General features: G+C 39.0%; 1 protein-coding gene across 3 annotated transcripts in view; it reads left to right on the top strand.

Moving 5' to 3' along the window:
- The window catches only part of dennd2b (DENN domain containing 2B), a 76,014-nt gene that overhangs the window by 54,065 nt on the left and 7,912 nt on the right, over positions 1 to 14,037 (top strand). For all 3 annotated transcript variants that reach the window (XM_088934766.1, XM_088934765.1, XM_088934767.1), the window contains exons 10-14: positions 762 to 871; positions 1,573 to 1,642; positions 3,975 to 4,052; positions 5,416 to 5,556; positions 6,178 to 6,326. In XM_088934766.1, coding sequence (XP_088790892.1) covers positions 762 to 871; positions 1,573 to 1,642; positions 3,975 to 4,052; positions 5,416 to 5,556; positions 6,178 to 6,326 — 548 coding nt within the window. The remainder of the gene's footprint in view (positions 1 to 761; positions 872 to 1,572; positions 1,643 to 3,974; positions 4,053 to 5,415; positions 5,557 to 6,177; positions 6,327 to 14,037) is intronic.

Below are 14,037 nucleotides of genomic sequence, written 5' to 3'. Positions count from 1 at the left end.
ATTTTTCTCTGAAGTTTTAATAAATCTGTCTTTACATGATCAAGAATCTAAATAGCAACGCAGAACCTTTTTAAAGCCAACTTATGTAAGTTAAAGTGTATTTACAAATGGATAATGAGCATTTTTGCCCTCCAAGCTTCATTTAATTTTGGTCTGTTAAAGGAAAATTGGCATGCAATGTTCATTTTTTAAAATTTTTATTTTTTTTTGTTCTGAGGTTAGTTCAATTAAGGAAGTATAGATTACTCTGAGTTCGGAATACTGAGATTCAGTCCTTTTAGTCTAGTCCTTCAAAGTGCTGCAGTAGTGGAGGTGGGTTCTTGCAGTTAAGCATGGACTAAAGTTCAGAAGGCTTTATTGACAGTAAGTAGTCTAACCAGGAAACTGTTGCTATGGTAGGTAATTATGTAGTTAACTCAAAGAAAATTGAGTTCTTTTTGTTTTACACAACAGTACTCTCCCTTTGGGAATTGAAACATGTTCAGTTTCTTGCCAGGGAATGGCCTGAAACAATTGAGAACTGGGCTGAAACAGGAATGCAGGGAGATAAGATGACGAATGACATAGTGACTGATCCTTGTGGTATAAGAATACTAACATTTCCAACTGCTGGTCACCAAAGAATTATGAACTAATTCCCAGATCCCACAAAATCCTGCCGCTGAGTTTCTCCCCACAGCTCAAGACGCACTATTCTCAATCTTTGTGGTATTGTAACTGAACAGGAGGTCTTGACTGACAGACACATCCTCTTCTTACAGCTAGAGAGGCCCACCAAACAGATGAGAGAGGCAGAGCAGCGTCTTAAAGCCATCCCTCAGTTCTGCTTTCCCGATGCCAAGGACTGGAACCCAGTGTCAGAGTACAACAGGTATGTGGAGCGGGTCTCGGAGTGTAAGACAGGGTTTAATATGATCACTTCACTTCCCAGGTCTCTCCAGAAAGTTGAAACCACACAGGCCAAGAGGCAGGTGTCCTGGCACTCAGTGCTTGTCCACAGATCTTGTGTGGTGTCAGGCACTCAGAGGCACCTGAGAGATGGCTATTCAAATCCCCATGTGACCACACGTGCTTTGACACATGCCTGTTGGTTCTCTAGGATTGCCATAGGATTTGGCAAGGAAAGATATACTCATTGTGTAAGATGAGACAATTTCAGTGATGTCATTCCTGATGTCATTGGTGTGGGGTATTTGTCAGTTTTCCTTGTGTGACCTGTGTGGGTCAGGTGCTTAAATATACCTGAGAGAATTCAGATCTGAAGTCCAGCTGCACATAATACATACAGTACAGTACACACAGAGCCACCCAAACACTATTTATACAGTTCTCCTGCTGGAAACTGTACATTCTTCTATGTTCTTCTGTGGTGTTCTGTTGTTCTGCTATTAGGTTTGATGTTTTTTATCTTTATAATGTTCATGTTGAAAACAAAAAAGAAAATAGTTTTTTACATAAATCGTTTTGTAGACTATCAAGGTTATGTAGTAATTTTATTAGAAACAGAGACTCTTTATAAAAAAGATGTGAAAATAATTAGGCTGCCTACGGATTTCATTATTTCTAATCCAGTGAGACTTTCTCCTTCATGCTAACTGGAGAAGATGGCAGCAGAAGATTTGGGTATTGCAGAAGACTACTGGTAAGTTGTATTTTTATTTCGTTCTGTCTATTATTCTTAATTTGATAAATATCTTTCTATTATTTTTGCTGTGTAGGTATACTTAAATGCATCAGTGTTTTTGTGTGAAGGCTTTCTTTGGATAGAAATTTCAACAGGAAAGATGCAGGGGTCTATTTCACTGAAAGAAGAGGTAAATTCAGTCTGTTTTAAGGTCAGTCAGTCTTTCACTGCTTGTATAATTTATCTGCTTTCTTTTTATGCCTCTGTTGTCATAAAATTGATGACTTGAACTTAATGGGTGTTTCTCATGGAAGCTTTAAAATCACAATGAAACATCCAAATTTGTCACTGACAAGCATAATCCAAAATATTTTAAGATCTCTTGTCAAATGTGATCCTGTATTTGGCAAGCCCTTGTCAGTATGTACTGTGCAGCTTATGTTTGATGGCAACATTCTTTTTGAAGAAAGTTGCACTCCAAACCTGTAATCCAGAGTGTGATCTTATAAAGTAGCTGTTAATTCAGAACTTGCAGATGCCCCAGGAGTGGTGTGTGTGTGTTTTTCCTGTTAACTCAGCTCTCTGCCTGGTGAAAATCCAACAGCTGGCATATTCACAGCATTCCTTAGGATTCAGCACTGTGATTTTAACCAAACCCCACATACTTTGTTTAATCACTGTGCTTTTTGAAAGATTTTCATACCTAATATGGACAAAAGGATTCAGATTCAACTTTTTTCTTGTCAAGATGGAGAGATACACAAGTTTAATCCAGAAATAGACTCATCTGGGTTCATTTAGCAAAAAATCTTTTCCTGCACATGAATACAAGGCATGCACCTGTGGAGGTTTCATAATGGGAAGAATATTTCACTAGATTAAAGGCTTCCCTTGTCTGAATATGTGATTAACAATCTGCAATATAAATAGAGGTGGAGAATGTGTGTTTTTTTCTATGTGGGTTTGCCATTTTTTTATATATTTAAATCCACCCAATTTGGAGTCGCCAATTCAAATGACTTGGCTTTAAGGCTCAAATTCCTGTACTCATCAGGAGAAAATGAAACAATCAGGCATGGTCTTCTGGTAAAGGTTGAGAACACATGACAGAAGACCAGAGCCTACAAGATGGAGCTGCACACTTCTCACTGTGGTCACTGCAAGTCAGCATTTACCCAGCAAGTCACAGGAATGGATCTCTGTTGGGGAGACCCTAGAGTGGCCAGGCCAGCCGGTCCATGTGCCCATTCTGGTGGAGCTCGTCCAAGATTGCGTTGCCACTTGGAGAAGAGCCTTCACAGTCAACTAGTGACATGGCACAGACATGAATGCACAACATCAGGACCATAGGTTTCACAGGTGATCTGAGTCAGTGGCTTTGTCAAATGGGTCTCATAACAGTTCTTTTATAAGGACAATGTTTATCTGTTAATCACATGAATTATGTACTTATATTCATTTGTTTTATGCAAGTGGGATTAATACCCTGAACATAAATACTTTATACTGTTGTCTTCATTTGAAAAAGTAGACATAGAGCTTCCAAAGTGGCTCAGCTACTTCTTGTTTACAAACCTTTCTCATGTTCTAACTAGTGAAAACACTTGCTTGGAGCTCACTTGCTTGTAATCATAATGCTGTCATTTCAAGTGAGGTCAATGTTTATTCTCCTAGTTTCAGTGGTACAAAAGAGGAAAGTGTACAGCAAAACTGTCCCACCCTGGTCCTGGAAGGTCTTGTGTCTGCAGGTTTTATAGGTCTGTATCAAGTACCAGTATGTGAAGAACTGGTAGAAGCTGTTAATTTAGTGCAATTAAGTCAGACAGCAGCTAATTTAGCTCGGTAATAACTGAGCTTGAATGCAAACCGGCAGAAACATGGGCCCTCCAGGACTGTCCTCGCAATCATGGTCTTCACCCTCCCCTCAGGACATACATGTAGAAGTAACACCAATTGCAGCTGAGTAACACACAGCAAATTCAGATTGCAGGTCTAAACAGAAGAAGATTTAAGTGTGATTCCAAATTTTAAAACTGAAGAACATAAAATTAAAACGTGACACTCTTTGGGTAAGAGCCGCCTTATTTTATTTAGCTTTCTCCAATAAACTTCAGATGTTTGCTCTAGCATAATGAGTGTTTTTCTCCAACTTTTTGTACTTATAAAATGTTTCAGTTCAATTAGTGCTTTATATCTCTACGGAGAATTGGAAACGCAGTTTGGCATCTCTGTTCTGTCTTTCGTTTCCAAATTTGTCATTGTTGATACACACGCTATGCTGGCTCTTCACTAAACCTATTACAGGAACGCTGTTCCAGGTAATGGTGAGGTTTTGTTTTTCTTTTCTCAGCCTAGTGGGAAGGGCCCTCGCTTACCTGAAGTGTACTGTGTCATCAGCAGGCTTGGGTGTTTCGACTTGTTCTCGAAGGTGAGGTCATGGCTCCTCTCCGCTTTATGTTAAGAAACATCCCAAACAACCTGTGCAAATCTCACAGCAGATGAAAACCACTGATAGATTGAAGATATTGAATATTTCTCTTTTAGCAGGGCATCTAGGAAGGATCAAGAACTTTGCAATGAATGCCTTGAAAGTACCAGTGCCTTTAATCAGTTATAAAGGTTTTAGGAATAATATATGTCGCTTTGGCATGAAACAAGATCTTCCGATGATACTCTCACCTTGTCAATTACACAGCATTTAAGGCTCATTGCTTTGTTTGTTAAACTACCTTATGAAGTAAGTGCCATTGCCTTACTGCAGTAGGTTATTCACACGAGGTCCAGTACAATAAATTAATAGGAAATAAGTCTTATGTGCTCCATTGTATGTAGGCTTTGTAGTGTATAGAGACTATTATTAAAATAGCTTGAAATCTATTTCTGATTGACCTGGGGTGTGGGGGGTGTGCTGTATTCCAGAAGGAGTGGTAGCGAGGCGATGGTTGATTAAGATAGTCCCACAAAGTTGTGTACTGACCTTTGATGCGAATGTCTAGATAAAGAAGCTCTCACGTCACTGCTTTTCATCACAGTAAATGATGAAGCAGGCGGAGCAGCGCGTCCGGGAACTTTCTTGCATCTTTAGAGATTGAGATCAGAGAGGCACTAACTTTCAGAGTGATGGAGACACTTGCTCCCAGATGCATGTGTGCACTCACTGTGTGTGAAGCTGCCCTGGGTTCTTGTGGCTGGTACTGAAAACTAAGTGAAGGTGTACAAAGCCTAAAAAAAAAACTCATTTACTTGGTGAAATTAAATGTTCCTTCCTGGTTTGCCTGAGAGTGTATCACATACATTTTAATGCGCCATTTTGACTGGCAGTGTTGACAAAAAAAAAGGTTTCCTACAGCATTTAGAAATGATGCTGCACAGTCCTCCAGTATTGGATTTCTAACTGAGTCAGCATATAGAAAGTTTTTAAACATGCATATTCCAGAGAGGCTAATGTTTTGGTTTAATGACAATTGGTTTTTGGAACATCAGAAGGTTATACAGATTTACTACAATTTCATGAGTTAAACCTGAAAGTTATAATCTTTCTGAAAAAGGATAATGATGCCAAGAAAGTTTGTACATTGTGATTATGCACTTCTTCTGGGTAGCAAAAACGATTACACTTCTCTTATCATTACTGTGCTCTGGTCTAGATGCAATGAAGATGACAGTGATTTATTTATATATTCAACAGCGTCTTTTAATGTCGGACCAGACAGATGTGAAAAACGTTGGCATGCTGGGCTGACCTGGGTTTTCCAGGATGAGTTGTGACTGTGCTCTTTGTTTTGCATTAGATCCTGGATGAGGTGGAGAGGCGAAGGGGGATTTCTGCCGCCCTGGTGTATCCCTTCATGAGGAGTCTCATGGAGTCCCCTTTCCCTGCGCCCGGGAAGACGATCAAAGTCCGGACCTTCCTGCCAGGAGCAGGGAATGAGGTTAGTGTTTGTCTCCGGGATCTGGAAACCAGCTGGCTTTGGCCTGTTGTATATCCAGTTGTGTATTCATTTGAGATTTATACACTTAGAATAAATGTCCTTTAATCACTGCTGTTGCAAGGCCCTAGAGAGACAGGAGATAAGATAACTGCAAGGATAATAATCACAGTACCAAACAGTTAATACTTCAAACCACAGCACATTCAATACCAGAAGAAAAAGAGTTAAGACTCTAAATAGATGTATGGTGCTCAGTTCTGCTTCCTCACAGCCAGGTCCTGGTTTTTACTTCTGGCATTGAGCATCTGTTTTCTGTTGATATTTTTGAGGACATACAGGACAGGTGTGGTTTGCTACTTTAAACTTTCCTTCCCAGAGTGTGATCTCTGGCCAGCCGTGAGATAGACAACTGGGCACTGTCTTATTATTCTGCTCTGTTACGAGTGGCTCTGCCCTTCGACTGGCATCGATCACATGAGGGTTGTAGACTGAAGCAGTCCCATCGCGAAGAGGAGCCGCGACTCAGAGCCTTTTCTAGTAGGACTTGGCTGGGCCGCACTGAGCTCAGTGTGAATGTGGCCTGTGCCAGGGTGCTGACTAGGCAGGACGCTGTCGTTGCAGGTGATTGAGCTGCGTCGACCCATGGACTCGCGGCTGGAGCACGTGGACTTTGACAGCCTCTTCAGCTGCCTGAGCGTGCGGCAGGTCATCAGGGTTTTTGCCTCTCTGCTGCTGGAGCGCAGAGTCATCTTTGTGGCAGATAAGCTCAGGTGACTAGTTCATAAATTTCACCATTTTATGGTGCTGCTACACAGGTGAAATTAATTTCCTTCATAAAAAGGGGCAAAAATACAGAGTACTATTTACAGTATGTTACGTACATCTATTTGTACATATGTACGAAATCACCTAGTTTGCAGGAACTAGACAGACCAAGACAGAAGAATGTGGGAGAGGACTTGACTAAGCAGTGAATTGAAAGAGACAGACATACTGTATATATCAGTGATTTCTTTCAAATGTCATATTGGCCAGAGAAGCCAGCACTTGGAACTGAGCTTCATACACACCTTCAAACAGAAATAGGATTTTTTGGCATTTGGATTCGAAACATGTTAGCAACAGTAACAGTTTCTAATCCAGACCATCCACAGCAAAACCAGCAGCATTCATCTCAGCTGCACAGGGCGACCACCCTTTAAACTCCAAAGTATAGGGTTTCAGAAGATGTAACCAGTAATTTTTTTTGAGCTAGGCTGTCGTGGATGGGTTAGTGGGCATAGATATTCAAACCCACGTGATTCACATCTGTGTTAAATAACAAAGACGTTCGTTCAGTGTTCTTTAAGAGCTTATGCGTTTTGAATTGATGAAGCACTTCACCAGGAGGATTTTTTAATGAGTATCATGAATTAGATGTTGCTGTCTTATGTGGTTTTGAGCCACATGAGTCATGTGTGACTGCTAATCAATGGACTCAAGCGGCTCTTCTTTTTGTCCTAATATGGGTTTGTCTTGTCTGATTAGAACATGTCAAGTTAGTGCCCTGTTGGATAGACCTGACATCTGTCCTCTGTCAGAATGTGCTTATCAGTTACTTTAAAATGTAAAACATTGGTATTATGGTAGTTTTGAATACTTGCAAAGTGCGTACCCTTTATCGTTTGAAATATGTGTACTGTAACTTACCATGACTGTTTCCGTGCTTGATCCAAGCTGCTTTTAATCTCATTAGTTCATTCCTTTAAGGACATGCGGCCTTGTGGCTTTACTTAGTGGAGGCTTCATGATTTCAAATGCGGGCACTGGAAGATAACTTTTTTAAAAGGACTCAGACCGCACTGCTGTGAACACTTGACAGTGGTCAAAAATAAACTCTTCATGAACTGCATTTGGATCTCTTTTTAGAAAGCATGAAGTAGATTACTTCAATAAGCAGCCAGCAGCACTGGACACCAGCTCCAGCCGAAATGAAACAAGGCCCCTCCGGGACGCTTGAGTCAGTTCAGTCTGGCCTAGTCATGGCTGCTAGGGACTTTGTGTGTGTATTTGTGAAACGGCAATCTTTACATTGCTGAGGACAGATTAAATAAACATTTACACAGAGTTCTCTGGAGGTTTCTGACGTTACATGGAAAGAATGCACTTCCTTTCAGTTTGTTTTACCCCTCTGGTAGGGAAGGCCTTGCCTGATCTCAGCAGTTTGTCACTTTTGTGCCCCTAACTGATAACGTCATGTTTACTTCAGATGCCTTTAATCACAAGACATTAATTCTGCCAATACGTTTTGGCTGTTTTTTTTCCTGAAGAAAATACAGACATATTTTTATGTATGTGGTTAACTTTAATGGAATCTATTTACTCAATAACATTCTTTTGTGGTATCACAGGCCATACTTCGTCTGTTGAAATAGAATAAATTAAAAATTCTACTTCCAGTTATTCAGAATTCTAGCTACCTTTACCGAAATGTATTTAGAACACCATTATGCTGTATTTTTTTAATTTCAACATTGCATTTGATAAATATACTTCCAGTTTTTAGCTTAATAGATGGTACTTTAAAACAATACTGAATCATAGTGTGCAACTGAAATTGATCTACTTTCACTAGGATAAAAAGTCGTAAACTTGAGAAATGTATTAGACCTGAGGCTAAGTTGCAAAACTTGATCTGCCTGATGTGATATCCTGTCTGGGCATGATTTGAAGTATAAAGGGCCCATGAATTTTAGTCTACATTTTATTTTTTATGGTAATGTAAATAGATATACTGAACATCAAGAAAGGATTGAGGTATAGTGATTATTTAGAGTACCTAAATAAAAAAGAACTCCACATTTTTCTCTCTCCTTGCTTCACTTGATTTATTATTTCTTATTTTTCTTGACCATGTGTTAACTGAAAAACACTGAATGAATATCACAGCTTGTAGAATAATAAACAAAAGACTTGCTGAACTGGTTACCAATGTGTGAGTAACTGGAACCACAGTAGCACAAAAGAAAACAGGTTTACTTGCTCCTTGATTTTTTTAGCAGACCTCCTGTGGGGAAGCTCCCATTTAAAAAGAAGGAAATAAGAGATGGAAAATGTACAGTCACAAAACATGGGGCACCCAGCTTCTACCTGGGTGGGTTCTGTATTTAGAGCACCTTACACTCAGAGGAAGACGGACAAAAACAGAAATTGATGAGCGTCCCTGGAGATAATACTGTGCAACCCAATCCCAACATACTCTGCCAGCATAAGATGATGTATGACCCAGATGTCTGCAGCTTATATCCACTGGTGAAAATACAAAGGAAAGGTCTAGTGTAGGAAGCCTTTCCTACTTTTATGCCTGCAAGGTTAATGCTTAACCCTTCAATTGCAAATCCTAGACAAAAGATGATAGAAATTATTAAAGATATCTGTTCCTTGTGATTGGACAGAATCTTGGCTTTGTATTTCGAACGATGAAGTTTCCTTTGTCAAGAAGAAGCACTTAACAGTTTATTAAGTGCCTTCTAGCCTCATAGTGTGCAGTGCTTCCAAAGCATAGCTTCCTCGATGCTGTGTAATTAACATGAGAAAACAAAAGGAAACTAGGCAGTTGGGAACAGAAACATGATTTATTTCAGCAGTTAGTGAAATATACAGTATGAAACTATTTTGTCATTCTCTTTGTTGACTAAACCAGAAAACCTGTATGAACCTCAGGTGACATGAGTATCTTGTTAATGTAAACTCAGCAGAACAGAAGGACTTTGTTCTGAGATATTAAGAAACCCAGTTCTTTTCCCCCCACATGTTCTATAGAGTACTGCTGCCTTATTTTATCTCATTGTGACTAAATGACTTTCCCTGCCTGCAGAAGTAACTGCTAGAGCAGATAATTGAATTGCCTTCCCTTGTCTGTAAACAGATTTTTGTTGAGCCTGAGCCCTTGGAAAAAGTATTCTGTTTCAGCAGTGCTCTAATATGTGAATGTATCCTTTGTCCTTAGAAAATGCAGGGTGAGAGAACGTTCCATGACTGCATGCCTTTTCTCACGGCCATGGTGAATTAATCAAGAATTTTTTCAAGTCGAACAAGCCTTTTTTTTTTCTTTACAATCAGAAATGCTTGACTTGTAGAACTTTGGTTATTTACTGAGTCTAAAAGAAAGATGAGCGAGGTAACAATTAAATTAAACAGAATTAAACCAAGGGGGGAGGTACTCTAATGCACTCAGTGTCACAAGCCATAAAAAAGCCTACAGCTGTTCAAAATACTCCAGATACATTCAAGGTTACATTAGAAAGAGGTGATGTGATAGATTGTGAAGGATTTTGTTTGCTTTAGCTGTCCCTTTATTGACCAGAAATATTTGATATAGGCTTGTTTGCTTTAGTTGAGTGCCTTTATTATCCAGAAATGTTTTATATGACCTCTAGCTGGCATCATGTGAAATGTTACAAAAATCTACTTTATAACTAAACCGGTTGTCCTAGAAGAAAAAAACAATTGAAAAATATATTAAACCAATAAAATACATTTTTTTGTACATGCATGGTTCCACAAGCAAATTTGCACCAGCTGACATCTCCTATATTTCTATCAAATATAATTTTATTGTCATGCCAAGCAAAATGCCTAATTATTTAAATTAAATAAGAACATATGGGCTCTGGCTCAGAAAGGGAACACAGTGTTTCTGGCCTATGAGAGCTGGTCAAAGTAAGATTATATGTAATCCAAAAACAGTCAACATGCCAGAGTGCCGTGATCCAAACTGAAAAGGAAGAGTCGGTCTTGGACAATAGAGAATTCACCACCAAAAAACACCCAGCCATAACTAATCTAAGGACATAAACTTCATTGTGCCAAATGCATACCCATGATAAAATTTAACTGTAACTTGGTTTTAGCAAGTGTATAGAAAAATAAGCGACTGCTTTAGACAGATTTGTCTATTATGGTATCTTTACTGATAATCTTACTGTTTTTTATTTCTAAACAAATACATACACTCACATTTTTCTCTAAAACCACCTTGATTTCCATGTACTTTCCATGTCAATTTGGAGGCAGCTGTACAGCAGAGATAAAGCTGTAGTAGTACTGTATGGCTGTGCATGTATTAGATTGAATACTTTTTCAATAGTGCAAGCCAGTATGATGAGTGGTGATTACACACATAGAACAGAAACATTACATATTTACATAGGAATCCTCTTTATTCCACTGTGCGGTTTTGGGTCACACCTTAACCTGATTCAATTTACCTTCCTTATTTTTTTCTCATGGCGCATACATCTTTAGGATTTTGACTTCGTTTTTCTGGGTCTGTTTTGTTGTGAGATAGAACTGATCTATCTCCTAGATGAGGCTGTCCTGGAAATGAAAGCCACTGGAGCATCTCCATCTCAATTCTTTTCTGTTAATGTTCTCGTTTTTTCCAAATTGTACTAATTGCATTCTGCAGCTGAGTCGGTTCACAGAGCAGGCAGTGGGAGAGAACATATTAATACTTCTCAGTAAACGTCCAGCTGGGACACTAACCTAACAGGAAGGTCTAATCTATTAAAATAGCACATTCACACTGTTCACACACTCCTCCGCTGCCTTCTAGCTTTGACCTCTGTTGCCACTGTAACTTCAGCCCTTCTCGTCATCCCTGACACCATGTCAAAAAACCTTTCTGATTTGAGCAGAAAGGACAGGCTGTTGAAGTGCCTTCCTGTTCTTCCTGCTCATCCCATAGTTCTGTGTGTGGGTCTTGTCTGCAGCTCCATCTCCACAGATTGCTTAGATACATGAGTCCTGTTGTCAGCGGTGATGCTGATGGGACGTTTTCGCTCCCTGCTCCTACATCTCTATTTTATACGCATGAGAGTTGGGTGTGTAGTAGGGGATTAATTTTAATTAATTAGTGTAACTGTTTATACACATGATTTCCTACTCTGCATTCTAAAAATACAAAACCGTTGTCCCTCATTTTCATTAAAAATGAAATGATACATAAGGGAAGAATGAATAATTCTTTATTTCCTGGGAATCTGCAAAGAGTTCCACATCCCTTAAACCCACTGATGCACACTGTCATTCCCAATCTGTCATGCCTCCGAAGTTCCCACTTGTTATTTGTTCTTGCCAGCACTAAATACGGCTTCTGAATGGTAGGTTTATTGTAAAAAAAACAAACACTAACTTGTCTACAACTTCACATTATTTCATAGCACTAAAAGTGTTTTTTTTCGTCTGTCCTTATGGTTTTGTTACACCAGAATGATATGTTCCCATGGGAGTTTTTTGTTTGACAGCTAAAGTGTAGTGTTTCTTGTAATCACAGTAATCTGCATAGTTTTATTCAGCCTGCAGCAAAGATTTCGAACCATGCAGCCCACGTTCCATGTTCTAGCATGTTAATGTTGAGTTGGGAAGCCATTCAAACACTTTGTGTGCTGTTTAATTAAATACTAATTAAAGGTAGATCACTACACTTGATTTCTTGGTCAGACTAATTCAAAACATACTTTAGTGTTAAGATTTTTTTTCAAAGTATTTCCTTACAATTAAACCTTTGTTAAATTAACAAGTGTTACCGTATTTAATCCCCCGCCGCTAGATTTTGCAATCATTGATTACATTTATCATTGAAAACAATCATTGAGAAATAAAATATGTGGTTTGCAGGTGTTTTTGTGACAATTTCAAGAGTTTTGCATCACCTTAGCGAGAATAAACATACTGTATGTTATTTTGATAATGATAGAGCTTTTGTGTTTAAAACGACAGATAACCGCTGTGTGTGTGCTTTGACTTGGCTCATCTGCGTTCAGTGTTGTGCTTCATCACTGTAAGTGTTTTCGAGAAGGAAGACAGTGTTAGACATGGATCAACTGATTGCCACTTTCTGAGTAACTGTCCATGTCATCGTTGAGTTGACAGAAGTCCAAGGCCACAGGCCAAAGCCGGATGAAGGAGACCAGTGGTTATTACTGCCTTTGAACTTCTGGACAAGAACTATTTATATAAACTGTGCATGACCCAGTGGAGTACAGATTATAGAGAGATACAGGATTTGGTAAGAAAACAGCAACACTCCTCAAACGTGGGAACAGCTCTGTAAAAAAGTACAAACACATATCATATAGAGGTTTGGTTTCATCAAGACCTCTGTAAAGTATGCAGAGTTAAAAGAGTCATTCTTTTATGTGGAGTCACTGGTGTATAGCGCTTGATCATGTTTGATCATGAATCTGCACAAATGTTAATAACCTCTTTAAAATGTTTTTTCAAATAGCTTTACAGTTTATTTTGGTTCGTCTATGTAATTATACACTGTGGGGAAAAAAGGCAGTGTCAGTGTTCACAAACTCGTGAGAATGAACATGTTGCTGGTGATTGTGTATTAACTTTAGCTATAAAGCTTTACCATCAATCTGCTTTCCAGGATGCCAATTCCAAATCAAAGGAGGTTTTGACCTTTTATAGCAGGAACGAGACCAAAAAAAGGATGAGACCCAAATGACACATAAATAAATGTTTTTGCACAGAGCATTGAAAAACATCTGATTGGTGCTGTTTTTTTATTGTGGAGAACAAAATATGAATTAAACCATGGATCTTAGTGAGAGCTGTCCCATTTCCAATGACTATTTCTGATTCATGTTATAAGAGGGTGCAGTAGAATATGGGAGTATGGAGTATTAAGCAGGACGGAACGCAACCGTAATCAGAGAGATTAAATAAAGGGGTAGAGGTTATAATGAATATAGCAGAAAGAACAAATTCCAGACAAGGACAATGTGTCCTTATTTTATCTGAACAGGAGATGCTAACAGTGATGGGATATCTTGATGTCCAAGAGTTACAGCTTGTAGAGGCCTAAGCAGGTTAGGAGATGAGTCGTCAAAGTGACTCCAAGTTTAATATGTAACTAGTTTAGACACGCCAGGGCTGGATAAATGTAGTAAAAGGAAGATTTTTCTCCCAGGTAATAACACTAAACTGAAGAGCCAGGGAGCCATTTTGTTGAAGGAGTGTGCAACTCACCAGTAACAGCTCAGTCCTATTGGCATACTGTACTACTGAATCAGGACACATCCTCTTCTTCAGGAACAATTGTAAAACGAGGTTTATCTATGTGACTCCTTGCATAGTTTATAGGCTGAAGGATCCAGTCAATCCTTCTGAGAAGAATCTTTGAATTACTCAGAGTAAGATTTCATTTCAGCAACAGAGACAGCCTGACTGAAGAGTAGAGAGTTATTTTCTGGTTAGAGAGAAAGAATATCTTGCTGTGTGTTTGGCTGTCAGCATCGATGTCAGCCAAAGAGGGATTGAAATCTGAATTAGCCATGTAGCTATTTGGACAGACTGTCATCTTGGTTTTGCACTCTAACAGTAGATGTCACAGTAAAAATATATTGGTTTTTTTGTATCTTGTAAACAAAGCGACCTTAAACTGACAAATGAAATCACTTTGCATCACCTAGACTATCTGATGTATAA

Source organism: Atractosteus spatula, chromosome 16 (genome assembly GCF_055471065.1).
Source record: "Atractosteus spatula isolate fAtrSpa1 chromosome 16, fAtrSpa1.hap1, whole genome shotgun sequence".
NCBI classification, from domain to species: domain Eukaryota; kingdom Metazoa; phylum Chordata; class Actinopteri; order Semionotiformes; family Lepisosteidae; genus Atractosteus; species Atractosteus spatula.
Note: the sequence above shows the minus strand (reverse complement) of the source record. Positions and strands in the feature narration are given on the sequence as shown.